Source organism: Danio rerio, chromosome 9 (genome assembly GCF_049306965.1).
Source record: "Danio rerio strain Tuebingen ecotype United States chromosome 9, GRCz12tu, whole genome shotgun sequence".
NCBI lineage: Eukaryota > Metazoa > Chordata > Actinopteri > Cypriniformes > Danionidae > Danio > Danio rerio.
In genome coordinates, this window is record NC_133184.1 from 36,139,398 (window position 1) to 36,153,253 (window position 13,856).

Sequence of the window (13,856 nt, forward strand, 5' to 3'; positions counted from 1 at the left end):
CAGCAAACTTCATAAAGAGATTGAACTGCTCTCATGAACTGAGTCTATACTCAAAGCAAAAAAGCTATAATTTCAAAACTGGAAGGTGATTATATAGACATATATTCATGATTTCACATAAATCAGCATGCAAAAAATAAATGATTTCTATTTCTTCATTGCAACTTGACTGTTGCATAAAAATAATTGGTTATATAACAAAATAGGATTTAATCAACAAGCAAGTTAAATATATTTTAAATAAAATGAAAATGAAAGAGCTAAGGACTGAAACCAGCTCAAATGTTCTTGAATAAAACGTGCTACAGTGATGTACATATGTACAAATATGTCATGTTCGAAAAAAAACTTTTTTAGAGGTGTTTTGACAATTCAGAGCCACCGTACAGGCGAACAGCTAAATACAGATAGTATTACTTTAGAAAATGTGGCATAGATTTTATTTGAACACATGTAGCTACTGCTTGTCAATCAAACAACGCTTCTGTGTTCGTTCTTGCTGTCAATTGTGGGAAAAATGATCTATGAAAAGTTTATGATAAAAGTTTCACTGCGGGCACAGATTTGCCCTCGGAGTCAGATTCTGATCCAACACCTGAGCGTTGAGTAAAGATGACTTTATGACAAACACAGAGCGTAATATAAAGACAGAATGTGCGGCGAGTTGAGAGCCCTTATGGTGGATTCAGTGTCCGGCGCACCACTCCCCCTTGCTGCTGTGAAGGCTGTCAGATCAGTGTGTGTGTGTGCGGTGACAGCCCTTACACGCACTCACGCTCGTTATAATCAATATATTTATGAATATGCTGATCAAACTGAATACAAACTTACATCAACAAGACATGGCAAGCAACGCGTTTATAATAACAAATAATCATATTGGATTACAAACAACCCAACAAGTTGTTTAGCACGTGTGCATCTCTGCTATTATGTTTACACATGTAATATTTGTTCCTGAGGCGATTTAAAGCAAAATACTCAATGACACTCAATCAAACATATCTAAAATGATAAGGAGCATGGTTACTTACTAAATTATTTTCCGACAGCAATACCACATGAAGAAAGGATGGACTTCGAAGGAATAAACATTGTGAAGAGAGCTCCATTATAGTGCACTGGACAACATGCGCGAGGCAGGCAGTTCTGTACAATTACGTAATTTATCGGCTTAAAGATATTGGCCTAATTTAGACATCGGATCGATAACAATAATCTTAAAAATAGCATTTATCAGCCGATATATCAAGCATCCCTACTTTTTGTGCTATTTTAGTTAATTGTTCACCATAAAATTACACAAAACCAACATTCTAGGTGTACTTGCATGTAAATGATAACCATACTGTAATAATAAAAATAATTTTATTACTCAATATTTTTTGCTAACATGTCATTTTTTTGCCTTTAGGCTGCTCAGTAACCCTGAATTATCAACAACCAGAAACGGAGGTTCCAATCAGGACAGACACAGAGAGTTGGTCTTAGCTAAGGTTCGAGCCCTTATCAACTTCCACACTGAGAGCAAGGTATGCCCAACTCCAATCATGTTGTTTTTATTAAATATCTTATATCTTTGGCATTATAAAATAATTAAATAAAAAATAAAAATATTCATTATTTTGAATAAAGAATGTCATGCTGCCCAATACAAAAAAAAGAATGTATTCTGACAGAATTTTAAATGACTTAATCCTGGGTTATTGTGATCCTGGTTTTTATGTTAACCCATAATTTTTAATTCTTAATATTAGCACAGCTTTTTTGCCATATTTTGAATTACTAATGTGAATTATTGCGAGTGCTGCTCTTGTAAACTTGAATTGAAAATAAGATGATATCCCTGAATTTTGGAATGTACAATGTGAAAGGTTTGAGTATGAATACCCAGGATAAATTCATAAACGATAAGTAAATAGAAAACATGATATCTCAGAGTCTTATTTGCTAGGTTTTAAAATATCCGTATTAATTGAGAGTGTGTCATTAGCTATAGGATGATGACTTCACTTCTGTCTCTTGTTTGGTAGCTGCACCAACATGTGCTATACCTGGTTGATAGCCTGTGGGACAGTGGAGGAGCTCTGCTGAAGGACTGGACTGGTCTTACCTCACTACTCTTACCTCACACGTCCTGTCAGGATCAAGGCTAGTACACTACACTATACATGCCAGTACACTTCTTCACCAGAAGGTTGCTATTATCAGTAGCTTTTATTACAGCCCAGCAGAGATTTCCCCGCCTTAACTAATATTTACAATTATATATGCTGCTACGTTGGTTTTAATACTTGAATAACATACATTTTTGTGTTAACCGCAGCTCTGAGCAGTGCTGAGGAGGCCTTTGTGATTGAGCTCATGGTGGCGTCAGTAAGGCAGGCTGCAGAGGGTCCTCCGTTATCAGGGAGAGGAGCAGGAAAAAAGGCAAGTTTCCTTTTAATGTTTCTTTCAGGCCATGTTTTGCTCTAGTATTAACTTTCATTTTAAGCTAGCAGGTGGACAGATAAGATGTATAGCAGTTTCCACCTTGTATTAACATGTATTATACTGGACTTTTCTGACCTCTTCTGCTCAGATTTTGCCAAAACATTTAACTCTTTTTTTTTTGTCATGCTCAATGTCACTTTTGCAAAAGTGATGAATGTGATACACATGTACTGTTGAATGAATGAACTGATATTACAAAAGCTTACAAGAGAGCAGGATAGCAAGTGATCGAAATGTGTCTGTCACTGCAACTTAGATATTGATAGCAATGCATGTGTCCATTTAAATACCTTGTTTTGGTGTGTTTTTTTACAACATGTCCCAAAATGATCACATTAGTTCAGTAGAGGGTCAGTTGTGTGGTTGTTTGAACACATTTGACTACAAGAGCATTTACATTATAAACAGAACCAATTGAATGCCTAACTCTAACCCTAACTACCTCTGGAAATGGTGGAAAATGGATAAGCTAAAAACAATTTATACCCCAGAAACCTGTGATGGGATTGACAAAATGCAAACAGGAATTAGAAATTAATTAGGCCTTCATACCCCAGCTATTCCCATTCTTGTATTTGCTTCCACATAATGAGCACTATTACTTGTTCCTAGTGTGATACCTATGTTTATTTTTTAGGTGATAAGCACTAAAGAGAAAAAATTACAAACTGATGACTGCGCCAAACTCACTGAACACTTCATTAAAGCGCTACCTGGGCTGTTATCCAAGGTAAAATTAACAATTGCATTGCAGTACCATGTCTGATTGTCAATGAATTGACCACAGTTGATTAAAGTATGTCTAATCCTCTAGTACTCAGAGGATGCTGAAAAACTGACCTCCTTTCTAAGAATACCTCGGTATTTCCAAATGGACACCTGTGATCCTGAAAACTCACAGGTGAGTGAGTGTTATTGTTTCATCTAATGCTATGATGCACTAAATATAGCAGAAAAATCCCATTTAGTAAAAAAATCCTATATATTATAATATTGCAGAATATTATGACAATTTAAAATTAACTTTTATTTTAAAATATTTTAAATGTAAACTATTCCTTAAAAAAACAATAATAATACGCTAGTGCTCAGTTTCATGTGATTCTTCAGAAATCATTGTAATAGGATGATTTGTTGCTTAAGACAAAAATCTTATTAAACATAACTTCATCAATAGGACGTTCAAAGTGAAGTTTCACAAACTAATTTCAAGAGGAGCATGTGAAATGATTGAGCACGACTGGCTGCTCAACTGTAATCAGTAATAATCCAATCAGAGTGATTCAAGCTTACTGTAAATAGATCGTTTCTCTCTACTGCTCTATCTTCGTTTTGAAAGAATACCCCCTTCCACCCCATCTCCTCCTATTCCACCCTTTTTTAAGGGAGAGCTCTCGAGACCTACCTGATCTTGGATCCCTTTATATGCTTATTGACCGGGCAGGAGCCTTGAGCTCAAGTATCTCCGAGCTCAGTATTCTCTCCCGGGACAGCATGCCAAACCTGCTATAAACGCTAAGCATATCTAAGTGGGAACTCTTGAAATAATCTTACTCATTTGAAATAATAATGTTTTAGAAAATTTTAAATGATTTTAGTGCCAAATTTTAACAATTAAATCTGTTTTTGCTAAAAAGAAGAAGAAGAAAAAACAGTTATTAGTCATAAAAGTCTTACCTAAGCTTTTCTAGAGCATTTTTTCCAGTTTTAATGTGTTTTGGTATAGTGTGTGCTGGCATTGCTGGCAGAGTTGGAGACTGCTGTGAACAGACACACGGATGTGGTACTACTGGAAACATCTGCTCGCTCTTATCAGAGCCTCTGTGCTCAAGATTCAGCATTTCACTCTCTGGCCCGTCCAGCCTTTGACCAGCTCATCCAGCACTGGACAAACACACTGGGGACACGATTAGCAGAATCACTGAGTGTGAGTACAGGAAAGAACTGTTGGAAACTCTGACAGTCGGAGAAAATATATTTTTACAACCTTGCATTACATAATCACTTTAATTTACAAAAATAGATTTGATTTCTGATTCCTGAGAGCAATAAAGAATATTGTAAATGTAAAAAAGTCCTTTCCCTTTATCCACAGGATGACTGTTTCACTTATAACGAAGACAACGTTTTGGAAATTCTGTCCACACTGAAGAAACTTGCTGCATTCAACATGTGAGCAGTTTTTTATATATATATATTCACCGCAATATTTGTAATAAACATAACCAATTAAAAGTTTGTTTTTTATTAAACACAAAAGAAGATATTTTCTAAGAATGTTGATAGCCATTATTATTTTCTTTACAACCTATTATTTTTGTAAAATTCAGTTAGTAATATGCTATTTCCTGTGTAAAATGGAATAAACCCTTGAATTTCGTCTCCAAAGGTGTTATTTCAAGATTGTTTTACCATTTTATTTGACAAAAACGATCACAATATCATAAATACTTGTTAAGGAATTGTAAAAGAAAACATGGTTATACTGTATATTGTACAGTTAAAACTATGTCTCAAGATAATACTGTGATGGCGCAGTGGGTAGCGATGCCGCCTCACACCAAGGTCATTGGTTCGAGCCTCAGCTGGGTCAGTTGGCATTTCTGTGTGGAGTTTGCATGTTCTCCCCATGTTCGTGTGAATTTCCTCTGGGTGCTCCGGTTTCCCTCACAGTCCGAAGACATGCGCTATAGGTGAATTGGGTACGCTTAATTGGCAGTAGTGCATGTGTGTGAAAAAGAGAGTATGGACGTTTCCCAGTGATGGGTTGCAGCTGGAAGGGCGTCCGCTGTATAAAACATATGCTTGATAAGTTGGCGGTTCATTCCACTGTGGCAACCCCAGATTATTAAAGGGACTAAGCTGAAAAGAAAATGAATAAATAAATAATTAACAAATATTCACATTGATTATTTCTATGTTTTAATTTGACAAGCAATACAATAAATTTTGAGAAAAGAAAACATTATATAGTTTCTTAAATATATATTTGAATAAATAGTAAAATTATCTAAAAGTAATTGCAACTATAGTGTTACATACAGTATAGGCTTCATGATTTTAGTTAAATAGACTGGCTTTTTGATTACTAACTTTTATTTAAACTATTAAATTGTTGTACATGAAAATGTGTCATTTGCAAAAAGAAGACTTGAAAAAAGAATTGAAAAGGGCACTTATGATGGAAATCAACTTTTATAAGCTGTTTGGACAAGAACTGGAAAAAACTCAAATTTCCTGACGTTAAAATTGGACCCAAATCCCAGTGATTTTGAGGCCCTCCACAATATGATGTAGGAGTGTGGTTTTCCCCACCCAGCGAATTGATTGACAGACGTCAAGTTTCTATAATAACACCTATATACATGTCCACAGAACATTGTTTTTTGCAAATAAACTTGGATTAAAATATTTGTTACAACTCTGTGATTTTGATAAGTTTTATGCGTTTAAAACGTTTTTAAAACAGTGCATGTTTGATGCTATGCAATGCAATAAAATTGCTATGTAATTCTTAACCGCCATAATTACCACGGCGGCATGGTGTCAGTAAACGTGCACATACAGTTGTAGTTAGAATTATTATAAAATAGGGGTAAAATATGTGCCCTTTACATTAAATTCTTAATGGCATCTAATAACATTTAGTCTCCTTTTGTTTGTGCTGCTTTATCAAATGGCGCTAGTGCTCAGGATCTGTCTAAATGGAGTCTGTATGAGCTGGTGACCAAACTTCTGGAGGGGGAGTTAAAACACGGCGGTCTTCCAGTAGAGGTACCATTAATAGCCCAGCATTAAACCCTCTACTCTTTAACGAGCTATTGTTTCTTTCCATCAATGGTGTTTCTCTCTCTACTCTTAATTCTCACAGGTGACTATTGAGGCTCTGCGCTGTATGTGTAGCTGCATCCTATGGAAGCTCAACACTTTTGGAGAAGGACTAACGTCCAGGGTAAGACAAACCTTTCTCTTCCCCTCCGATCTAATCATGGCTGCTGTCATAGATGGCGGAGATCACGCCCGGAATAGTAATATCCACAACCACAGTCATAAGCACAGAGTTTTCCCTAAGGTAATTAATTAAACAAACGTTTTTTAGGCGTGCAAGACTTCGCGTCTACAAAGTTGTTGTATGATCCATCACAGAGAGCTTTGTCCTTTAAACCTGCCACCTTACATTTCAAATATCAACACAAAGGCTCGAAGGTTATGTCCAGCCGATTTTAATAAGGGATAGAAAGCGATTGATCGTGAGTCTTTAGGAAAAGTAGGTGCTGGTGATGGATTGTAGGGGGGTGTAATGGTTGCGCTCTTGTCTGGACGTCTCTTATTAGGCTCTTGTTTCCATGCAGAGCACGAGGTAATCATATCTCCAAACCTCTAACCTTTTACGTGGTGAAATATTGGTGGCCATTAAGACTGCTGTAGGTAAAAGGCTGGTTCAGTGCTGGTTCAGTGCTGGTTCATCAATAACTGACAGCCCAGGCGGGAATTCTTGGCCCAGGTGGCAGCTCGACTCAATCTGCAATTCTAATGTCAATGGCGACCCGAGGTGAGGGGGAGAAAAAGACGTGTTCAGCATAAAATTGGGATGTATGTCCGATTCAAAAGAGTCATTTAGCTAAATTGACATCGCGACCGATTTGGCACGTTTACCTCAGAGCTCCACGTGCACATGATTATGAAGGAATATTTTACACAGGAGACTGGCGGGACTACTTGCAATGATGCTTTCATCCGTCTGTATTAGTTAGAGCCCTGCTGTGGCTTTCATTCGGTTTCTGTTATTTTGTGTAATTATGCCCTGTCCTTTGAAAATGTAGCAAACACATTGTTAAAGATTACAAATGTTTTTTGCGTGATTTTAGTCATGCTTTTTTATTTATCTAAATCATGTTGTACTAAAAAAAAAAAAAAAAAAAAGGATAAAAAACATGGATTTTTGCCAAATGAAAAAAGCACATTATTGTTTGTAACTTTGTATAGTGCATTTTCTGTGATTTATTTTTTATTTTGTTTTTTTTTTTTACTTTATTTTATGAACACAAGTGAATAGCATTCATATATAAATGTCCAATTTCTGCTTTTTTCCTTTTAAACACTTTTGTAAACATTTTACCCCAAACCCTTCAAATGAGTCTAGTTCAGGGCATGACAATACCCACTTCAAGTCACCCAAAAAAACACTTCAAGAGGTGTAAAATTATCAAAGTAATTTAGTAGTGGCCTCCAATGAAGATAAAAATTATGAGATGAGCCTCTGAAAGAAAACGTAATCTTCTCCAATTTCAGAAGACTTAACATGTCGTACAAGAGGATTCTCTTTTGAGCAACAAGGGAGGAAAAGGCGATAACAATATTTTGAATGTTTGTTACTTGAAAATCATCTGGGGGTTTCCCAAATATAGCGATATGAGGGTTCATTTCCTGTGATTTTTATAACAAATGTTGTTTCTAGTGGACGAAACCTAAATTTCCATTTGATTTGTACATAATTTTCATTTATTTTCTTGTGTTCTGAACACAAAAAATGAAACAATTTGTTTTGTTGTGTGTATTTTAATATTATTATTAAGAATTTCACAAACTAGTGTGGTTCTATTAAAATATGAATGTAACTTGGGCTAGTACAACTAAAGTCATTTTTTACACAGCCGATTTAAGGCTCAGAGTTCAGTGTTAAGACGCAATGCCACATTTAACAGATTATAGACATTATTGAAAAGTATATCCCGCTTCAGATTTGATTTCTGTGCCTGTGCTTGTTGATGCCAGAGGTCAGAGTGTCCAGCCTTTGAATTTCATCTAGAGGTCAGAATGGCCAGACTGGTTCAAGCTAATAGAAAGGCAACAGTAACTTAAACAAACACTCGTTACAACCGAGGCATGAAAAAGAGCATCTCTGAACGCACAGCAGGTCCAACCTTGAGATGAAATAGCTTCAGCAGCAAAAGACCACACTGGGTGCCACTCCTGTCAGCTAAGAACAGGAAACTGAGGCTACAGGTCTCACAGGCTCACCAAAAATTTACAATAGAAGATAGGAAAAATGTTGCCTGGTTTGATGAGTCTCGATTTCTGCTGCGACATTTGGATGATAGAATCAGAATCAATTTAGCGTCAACAACATAAAAGCATGGATCCATTTTGCCTTGTATCAACGGTTCAGGCAGGTGGTGGTGATGTAATGGTGTGGGGCATATTTTTTTGGCACACTTTGAGCGCATTAGTACCAATTGAACATTGTGTCAACGCCACAGCCCACCTGAGTATTGTTGCTGACCATGTCCATCCCTTTGTGACCACAGTGTACCCATCTTCTGATGGCTACTTCCAGCAGGATAACGTGCCATGTCATAAAGCACGAATCATCTCAGACTGCTTTCTTGAACATGACAATGAGTTCACTGTACTCAAATAGCCTCCACAGTCACCAGAACTCAATCCAATAGAGCACCTTTGGGATGTGGTGGAACGAGATATTCGCATTATGGATGTGCGTCTGACATCAGACCGGCAACTGCATGATGCTATCATGTCAAAATGGAGCAAAATCTCTGAGGAATATTTCCAGTACCTTGTTGAATCTATGCCACGAAGGATTAAGGCAGTTCTGATGGCTAAAGGGGTCCATCCTGGTAATAGTAAGGTGCACCTAATAGAGTAGCCGTTGAGTGTATAAGCTCTTTGTAAGCCCTCAACTAATAATAATATCATCACATGTTTCTACATACAATGCTGCTGCCATATGCCAAATGATGAGATGTACTGAGTAGTTCCTAATATTGGCAATATTAACATTTGATTGCTAATAATCTGTTATGAAAGCAATTATTCTTTCAGAATGAGAGATGTTTGGTTAACTTTTTTTTTTACATTTTTTGCCATTACACTTTTATTTATTATTTGTATGCATATTTTCAGATTTTTATCATTTTCTGGTAAAAACTAAGGGAATTAGAAATTAAACCTAAACCTTAATGCGATTTAATAAGACACTATAAAACTATAGGCAGAAGTCAGGCTCCTTATAATTTGATTTTCTCTACCTAGCACACAACATTATTTTAGATGTTTGATAAGATCCGATGAAAAATATGTACCATAATAACTATTCTGCAGTTTTAAGTTCAGTCTTCAGATGACAGTGTGAACAATAAGAAAGCAGGGTGAAGTGCATGCCATTTTCTGTTTTGGTCCAAAAGCTACTGAAGTGTGAACAACCACACAGTGCAATTTTAACCTGGTGCGATTTATTGTCAAGTGCAAGTGAAAATATGGCAGGCATGTAGGAATAGAACTGTCTTGTTTTTAGATGTGTGTGTGTGTGTGTGTGGTTTCAGGAGTCTGCCCTCCAGCAGAGAAACCAGCTCCGTGCCTTCTGTGAGAAATGCCACCGCTGTCTGTCGCATGCTGAGCAGCTTGTTCGAGAGCATGTGAGCATCACGTTTCTCTCTCTGTTGATGGCATAACCACTCCATTCAGCCCTTTCTTCAAAGTGGATTATTCCAAGCACATCAGAGTGTGTTAAGCAGTAGCATGTGTGCCAGTGGGCCGATTCGCTGGCATTGTTTGAATCCTGTTTGTTTGACTTTAATTTCTTACAGAGTGCCCTTGGCACCTGGGTTGCGTTTTAATGAATCCTCACTCCAGCTGACAGCAGAAAAAAGCACACTAATTGAAACTAAAACAAATGGAAGTTTCAGGCACTTTAGTTTTATTCCAGGACTGCTACAAATTGTTCATGAGTAAACAAGGTGCATATAAGCAGTGATTTCACATATTTTTATGGCTGTTATTTTAACCCTCCTGTCATGTTCATATCCAACTTCTTACTTTGGTCTGTTTTAACTGCTCTTAAATTAACGCAAAAAACACTTTTCACCACCAATTATTAATTTAACATCTTTTAACAAGGTCTTAAAGTAGTTTTTAATATGAATTAACGGAATTAGACATAAAATAACTGCATTGAAAATTTCAAATAGGCACCAAATATGTATTCAAAATGAACAATAGATGACAGAAATCTAAATATTTTGTTTCATTAATAAAAGACAGCTTACTAAAATAACTATCACAGGGTCTGACCAAAGAAATTGAAATTTGAATTAATTTAAATGATTTATCAACCAGCAAACACAATCAAAACGGTATTCTTTCCTGTGTACCAATTGCTCAAGGTTTCATTCAGTTTTTCAATTGGACAATATGAGTGTACTAATGTAGGGAATAGTGACTGAGGGTATAAATGGTGAGTTTGGACACAGAACTTGAACTAGTTATTCCTTTTTCATTTTTGAGCAAGTTGCTAATGGTCTAAACCAATACAATAATTGAATACTAAGCTAAAAGTGAGTGAGTGAGTGAGTGAGTGAGTGAGTGAGTGAGTGAGTGAGTGAGTGAGTGAGTGAGTTGGGGTGGTGTGTATGGGGATGTTTTCTTTCTAGTGGATGAATATAGTCTGTATACCCATTCATTTCCTATGGTGGTCACTTTGGACCAGGAACATCACAAGTGTAACAATGTTAATTAAAACACTCAAAATTCAATGAAAGAGGTGATCATCACTTTCATATGTTCAAATGCATGAATTTTATATCTAATGTATATCTAATTTTCTGTATTTGAATAAACTGCAACAGGTCATAAACATCCAGTGAAAGTAGTTGGGCGGAGAAGGGTTTTTCCTGTTCAGTAGTATAATTCTTTTAGCAAATATTAAGCAAAAGGCTAATACACTTGACTGCAAAGATGACAGCGATTACATCTGTAATCTATTTATTAGAAAAATATCAGAGATTGATTTAAAAATTGATGCCCAAAAAGAAATTAACTCTGGACAAAGCCAAAAGGTATGATAAAGAAAAGGATCAATTTCTGGGTTCATTTTAGGTAGTTTAACTTTTGTCATATAAATTCTGTGTAATAGTTTAAACTGTATCAGTGAATAACGAGCACAGATAGAAGTAGTATGTACACAACAAAGAACTTTTGACCATTCATAATCTGAAAAAACATGGTTAACATCTGATTGCCGGTCTAATTTTATTTTAGACCAAGATGAAGAATCTGACATTATTATAAATGAGAAAATTGAATTATATACTGTTGGTTGGAGACAGCACCCTTGGAAACTTTTATTTGCAGGATTGATCAATCTCTTATTTACTCTTAAAAAAAGTGCATGGTGAAGTGAGAAAATGTATTTCTTATAAATTCATGAGTCTGCAAATACCTAAAGAAGTGAGTTTTTGGGAGCCTGAATTTTTCTAAGAGATATGAAAAGCTTACAAAAGTGTTATTACCTCAATGTTTAATCGTTTTATTAATGTAAATAAATAAGTATGTAAGTTAGTTATTTTAAGTAATGACAAACAGAAAAAATCCAAATAATTTACATATGTTTAATATGCCAGTATAATATATTAATAATATAACTAAAACTGTAAAACTAATATATTTTGTTAATGAATATTAGCCAAAGTGAAATAAAATGTAAATAATAATAATAAAAATTAACTTAAATGAAACAGTTTTATATCAGCTAGTTGCCTGTGACAGGTTTGTCATTCTCCTAACTTTGATGAATTGAATAACTTAAAAATTAAAGTACTACATATTTAGCCTACTGTATGGTGACACTGAAAAATGAACGAAAATGACAAAAGCATACAAAATGACTAAGACTTTGACTAATGTGAAAATGAAAAATATAAAAATGAAAACTAATTCAAACTATTTTGAAATTTTAAAAATGTTTAAAACAACAGTTTTTGTATATAGTATATGAAACCTAATTTTGGCCTAAGCTTTTTCAATAACTTAGTTGGTGCTAACTCTTTCTATTTTTACACCATTCAAAGATGTAATTTCTGTTAATCCGTTATCTTAGTGTGGCCGCGGCTAAAATATATTTAGTCTAAAACCAATTTTAAATCCTGCAACTGTAATATTTGAAAAGCGTTCTGTAAATACTCTACAGCTTGGTTTAAGGAGTGGGCCACTGTATATAATATTGTATCATCTGCATACAGGTGTATATTAGCTGAATCTATTCCATGACCTAAATCGTTAATGTAAATAGAAAATAACGACGGAGCTAAAACAGATTCTTGGGGCACCCCAGTGTTGACATTTAAGAAAGGATGATTTATAATTTTCAACAGTCACACATTGAGTGAGTTCTAAAAAAAAATTCAAATCATTTTAGAGCAGGTTGACTAAAACCTAAAAGCCTAAGTCTCTGTAAAGTTTATGATCTACAGAGTTAAAAGCTTTGGAATAAATCAATAAATAGAGCAGGACAGGACTGTTTACTGTCTAAAGATGAACCCTGTTTCTGGAGATCTACTTTCCTGCACAGATTAGCTCCAACCCTGGTCAAACACACCTGAACCTATTAATTAGGACCTGAACAGCACTTGATAATTACTGACAGGTGTGTTTGATATGGGCTGCAACTGAAATCTGCAGGAATGTAGATCACCGGGAACAGGGTTGGCCACCCCTAATCTAAATGATGTGGTAAGGATTATTATACTGTAGTTAACCAAATATTAAAATGTATTTAAAACAAAAGTACTATTCAAATACAATACAAATTATGAAATATAAATAAATATAAATGGTAGTAATAAACACTGGAAAAGACTGAAAGCTTTGACCGTTCTAGCTGGGATTGATTGGTATTCTTAGTCTTTTATTAAATATTTGTTTTATTAAATTTTCATATAAGTTTCATATAAGTAAAAAATATATATAATAATTTTATACAATACAAATGTTTCTTTAAAGAATGTGTATTTAATTAGTCTGATAAGGAAAAGAGAGTAGATTTGAGAACGTATGTGTAATGTTGCCCGCTTGATGTCACATCTGTTAATCACGCGGTGTCTGTTTTATGTTGTTTTCCTCACAGGCCTTCATGTGTCTGAGTGACGTTCTCATAGCTCATAATTACCAGCTTCAGATGTGGGACTCGTCTGCAGGAACTCCACTGCTCTACACCCCTGATCCCAAACTCCAGAAAGCTCTTCTGTCCTTTATCCTGGAGCACATCTTCATCAGCCCTGACCCGGACTCTCACAGCAGTAAAGGTGCTTTTCTCTACTCATTTACAGCATATTATCAGGCTCCTGCATTGTGCTCCTCCATGGGCCTCAACAGATCCAGCAATAGCTAAAAGTAGATGGAGATTGGATGCTTTTTAGATCAGAAAGTGAGGTTACTTTTAAAATATGGATAAAACAGAAAACAGATTTTGATGAAACACTACACTATCTGTCAAAATTCTTGTTGCCTATATAAGTTTCAGAAATAACAAATAATACCTTGACTTCTCGTTGATCATTTGGTATCAG

The 13,856-nt window shown here is 35.4% G+C and overlaps 1 protein-coding gene across 1 annotated transcript in view; it reads left to right on the top strand.

Moving 5' to 3' along the window:
• Positions 1–13,856, top strand: part of si:ch211-269e2.1 — a 50,426-nt gene that overhangs the window by 14,743 nt on the left and 21,827 nt on the right. Inside the window, exons 15-25 of the mRNA XM_017357835.4 lie at positions 1,415–1,532; positions 2,034–2,151; positions 2,327–2,430; positions 3,131–3,223; positions 3,308–3,394; positions 4,220–4,420; positions 4,589–4,665; positions 6,180–6,267; positions 6,365–6,445; positions 9,837–9,929; positions 13,415–13,592. Coding sequence (XP_017213324.1) covers positions 1,415–1,532; positions 2,034–2,151; positions 2,327–2,430; positions 3,131–3,223; positions 3,308–3,394; positions 4,220–4,420; positions 4,589–4,665; positions 6,180–6,267; positions 6,365–6,445; positions 9,837–9,929; positions 13,415–13,592 — 1,238 coding nt within the window. The remainder of the gene's footprint in view (positions 1–1,414; positions 1,533–2,033; positions 2,152–2,326; positions 2,431–3,130; positions 3,224–3,307; positions 3,395–4,219; positions 4,421–4,588; positions 4,666–6,179; positions 6,268–6,364; positions 6,446–9,836; positions 9,930–13,414; positions 13,593–13,856) is intronic.